A 4004-nucleotide genomic window follows, 5' to 3' on the forward strand; every position below is an offset into this window, starting at 1 on the left:
GGAATCCGCGAATTTTTACGGTCTTTAATCATAGGCTTATTTGGTGAAAAAAAACGCTGCTCTTTAACGACAGACATTCATTAAAAACACAGTACATTTTAGTGCGAGAAGCCCTTGAATTGGTGATAGCCATAGGGAATTATTTGTTTGTATAGTAAGTTAAAAAAAAGCTTAGTTGAAAATCCGCTCGTCACGTCTACTTGCTGCGTCACTTATACCATTTTTGAGCGTTTTTTACTGGGAAACCGATGCAGCGAAGGTAATTAATGCGAAAATTGTCAAGATAATGCCTAATGGCTTGGGTTGCTGGATATTAGCGGAAAGGAGAGGAAGTAGCTACTCAATATCGTTTCTTTCTCTCACGCTTCTCAAGGTTTCAAGCTCAGTTGCTATGTTCACGAGCTGGAAATGTTGGAATGGGTAAGGAATGTTGAGTATAGTTCATTTGCGGTAAAATAAATATTTTTACAGCCTTGGCATAATTTTTCAATCTAAGAAATTTCGAACTTTGCGACAAATAAAGTGTACCTAGTCCATTTTTTCTTTTCGATTTTGAGTTTGATGCCGCAATAACTTATACAATATTCACTAACGGTAAATGGCTGTTGTATTAGCTTTAAAATATGAATACGCTGTGCATTAAAAATTAATATCTTTATATGTTTTCATAGTGTTTTTTTAATTTTTTTAAAAATATATTTTGGTGTCAAATTTTCCGAATTTTAGATGGTTCCTGAAAAAAATGTATTCGTAAAATCGCGGCTTCGTTCAGTCCGGGCTCCGTAAAATCGAGGTTCTAATGTACTCTTAATTCTGAAGTTAAGTTCTGAACATGTTATTTAAGGGTTTATCAATGCCGTATTTACGCGCAGGCTATCTAGGCTGTAGCCTATGGGCCCGCACCACAAATGGGGGCCCGCACCACACGACACGAAAAAAAAAAATTATACTGCGATGTGGATCTTCTTATATTCTTAAAATACGCGTCGACATAGTATGTCCAGTTGTTTTGTGTGGATTAATTGCGCCGAACTAAACTCTTCTGTGGAAAGCTGATATATGAGTTATGTCAGCATTTAGAAATTTTCGATTATTTTCATTGGTTTTGGTGTCACTTAATTCCTTAACATCTAAATACTGTTTGGTTAAATAGTCTAGTTTAATAATAAACTAATTTTTTCTGTGCTTTACTACTGAATCCATCTGTGCTAATTTTAAATGATAAGCAATTATGATTCATATCGAAACATAGTAATATTCATTTAATTGTGAAACAATTTTTGACTGTAATTATAAGCGTAGTTCAGGTGTTACATTTAAAAACAACTGTTTTCTGACTGTGATAACATACTCAAATCGTTTCTCTCCCAAAGTTGAATCTTTTGATCAACACGTTTTAAACTTTATAATTATTTTAATTTAATTTGTACGCGACATTTATTTAGGGGTAAAGAGAGCAATTAGTTGAAGGACTGTATTCTTGATATCCGTGTACCCGAGACGCTTCAAAAGTATAAGGACTCTATTCCTGCATTTGTGTTTCTAAAAATTCATTTGTTTCAATAAAATAGTTAATATTTAATTAATAAAGTAGCCAATAAAGATTTTTTTATGGCGAATGAGTACTGTGGTCTATTATTTTAGTAACAGGACAAAAAATTTTAACAGGGTCAGAACTGGAACTATTTTATGGCTAGTAACAAGCCGCAGTTAAGTCTTCCAAAATATTAAAAATACTTCATACCCCTAAGTCTGGCCCCCCCCTACAAATTATCATATGGGCGCCCTTGCTGACTGCGCTGTGAAAACTGCAATGATTCCGAGTACCATTCGGGCAACCCAGATCCCATATATACTGCTGTTATACTGCAGGGAGCAGCTATCACATGAAACCTATGGTTCAGAATGTTACGAATAAGGATCTTTCTGTGGCTGGTACTGCAGTTTCGTCGCTGCTATACGTAGTCCGTGTCACGTAACTCGTCTCGAACTCTACTCTTTCATCAAAAAAGCAGTGCCAATGGTCTAAGTCAGGTCATGTCCTCGAGGGTCCTGGGTGCGTCATTTCTGAAAGTTAATCGGATGGCCAGATACATATGAAGTATTATATATATGTCCTGTACATTGACTGACAAAGTTACAAAAAAAAAGATATATAATAAAAAAAACATTCGTTTCTGATTAACAATATGTAGATTACACGTAAAGAGTTAACAGTTTTTGAGTATTTCTGTCAGCTGTCAATTTTATTCTGCATATACGTGCAGTAAAAGACGGTTAATAATCGACAGTATACGTCAGTCGGTCGGTCATCACTAGGGACCGGAAAAAATTCCGCGGATTCAATGACCTCTAGGATGGACTCCATCATCCTCTGCACTTCTCAAGCCAAACACGCGTGTTCATCGGTTACTAACTCGCGAGTCGTCTCCGCTATGGGGTAGCTCGTGATTCGACGCTTCTTTGGGTCGATAGTCTCTCATTGGCCCCGGAGAGAGCTCCAGTCAAACCGCGAGCCAATTGGCAGAACCAGCAGAATTGTACACACATGTTTGAATTTCAGCCCATCACGAAATGAATCCCGCAGAATTTTTTCCCTGGTCTCTAGTCATCACTAGTCTGGGTGCACTCTAAAAAAAAATTTGTACTTTTACAAGGGAAATTCTTGGAAACCCTGTTGCCAAGGATATTTCTTGCAAAACTACAAGGCAGAGCCTTGCAAAATCGCACATGGTACAAAGCTCTGCCTTGTAGTTTTACAAGTAATATCCTTGGCAACAGGGTTTCCAAGGATTTTCCTTGTAAAATATACAAAAATTTCTTTCAGTGTGGTTGTCGAGACGAGTCACGTGTCCCCCAGCTCGGGATGGCGAGGGAGAAGGGGGAGGGGAGGGGATGGGGATCCTACTCGCGCACGAACACGAACTCGTTGTAGTGGTTCCAGCGGTTCTCCTCGGAGTCCACCCCCGGCTTGAGCTCCGCCGCGGGCCCCCCAGCCGTGCCGGAGCCGCAGCTGCCGGCCAGCCGGAAGCCTTGCTCCTGCAGCATGTCGAAGGCCTGCTCGATGAAGGTGTGCTTGAGGAAGAAGCGCGACGTGTAGCGGTCGGTGAGGCCGTGGTCGGGGTCGCGCGACTCGTTCAGCGTCTCGCCGAACACGTCGCGGCACAGCGCCACGCGGCCGCACACCAGGATGCGCGACAGCTTGCGGAACTTGACGTCGGCCAGGCCGTCGCGGCCGAACGCGAAGCTGCCGCGGTAGCCGACGGTGATGTAGCCCGGCGGGCGGGCGGCGGAGGACGCGGCCTGGGGTCTGCCCCCCTCGCCGCCCCCGCCGCCGCCGCGGGACGCCGCCTCCTCCAGCGCCGGCAGCCGGAAGTGCGCCGCCTCCTGCCGCAGCCGCGCGCGCTCCCGGAAGCTCTCGGGCAGCACGAGCGCGTCGTTGCGCAGGAAGTCGAGCACGTAGCGGAACAAGACGCCGTCGCGGTCCAGGAAGAACTTGCCCTTGGCGTCGCGCGGCGGCGCCGGAGCCTGGCCCGTGAACACGAGCGCCAGCAGCGACGCCGGCTGCTTGGTGAGCGTGCTGAGGGCCGTCGTGTAGAACACTCCCCCCACGTTCAGCTCCAGCACGGGTGGGAAGTCTGCGTCCTCCTGCATGGCTCGACGTCTGGGGCGCGACTGGCGGTCCGGCGGTCCGCGGGCGCTCCCCTCCACTCCCACTTCCCCTCCTTACTCGCCCCTCCCCTACTTCCCCTCCCTCAATCACCGGCGACCCACCCCTACTTTCCCTCTCCGCGAGACACTACCTCGTGTTTTTTCAGCCCCAAGACAAGGCACAAGCTTTCGCTAATGTCTTAGAAAACGCCTTCCAGCCCAACATGGAGCCCTGCGATAGGCCGTTCACAGCGCAGATTTACCGCGAACTACGCGCTAAACTGCACCAGCCCACAGTCTCCGAGCCCCTATTAACACAGGCCCAGGAAATTAAGCGAGCTATCAAGCAAATG

At 46.0% G+C, this 4004-nt stretch overlaps 1 protein-coding gene across 1 annotated transcript; it reads right to left on the reverse strand.

The window, feature by feature from the left end:
* Positions 1-1789: 1789 nt before the first annotated feature.
* Positions 1790-3686, reverse strand: LOC134538922 (BTB/POZ domain-containing protein KCTD12). Its single transcript, XM_063380534.1, has one exon. It carries the CDS (start codon positions 3652-3654, stop codon positions 2905-2907), a length of 750 nt encoding a protein of 249 aa, XP_063236604.1. The 5' UTR covers positions 3655-3686; the 3' UTR covers positions 1790-2904.
* Between the last annotated feature and the right edge of the window lie 318 nt (positions 3687-4004).

This window comes from Bacillus rossius, chromosome 14 (assembly GCF_032445375.1).
Source record: "Bacillus rossius redtenbacheri isolate Brsri chromosome 14, Brsri_v3, whole genome shotgun sequence".
Lineage (NCBI taxonomy): Eukaryota > Metazoa > Arthropoda > Insecta > Phasmatodea > Bacillidae > Bacillus > Bacillus rossius.

Bases quoted from the DNA above. Each gene is read 5' to 3' on its own strand.
- LOC134538922 (XM_063380534.1), bottom strand. From the start codon at position 3,654: ATGCAGGAGGACGCAGACTTCCCACCCGTGCTGGAGCTGAACGTGGGG.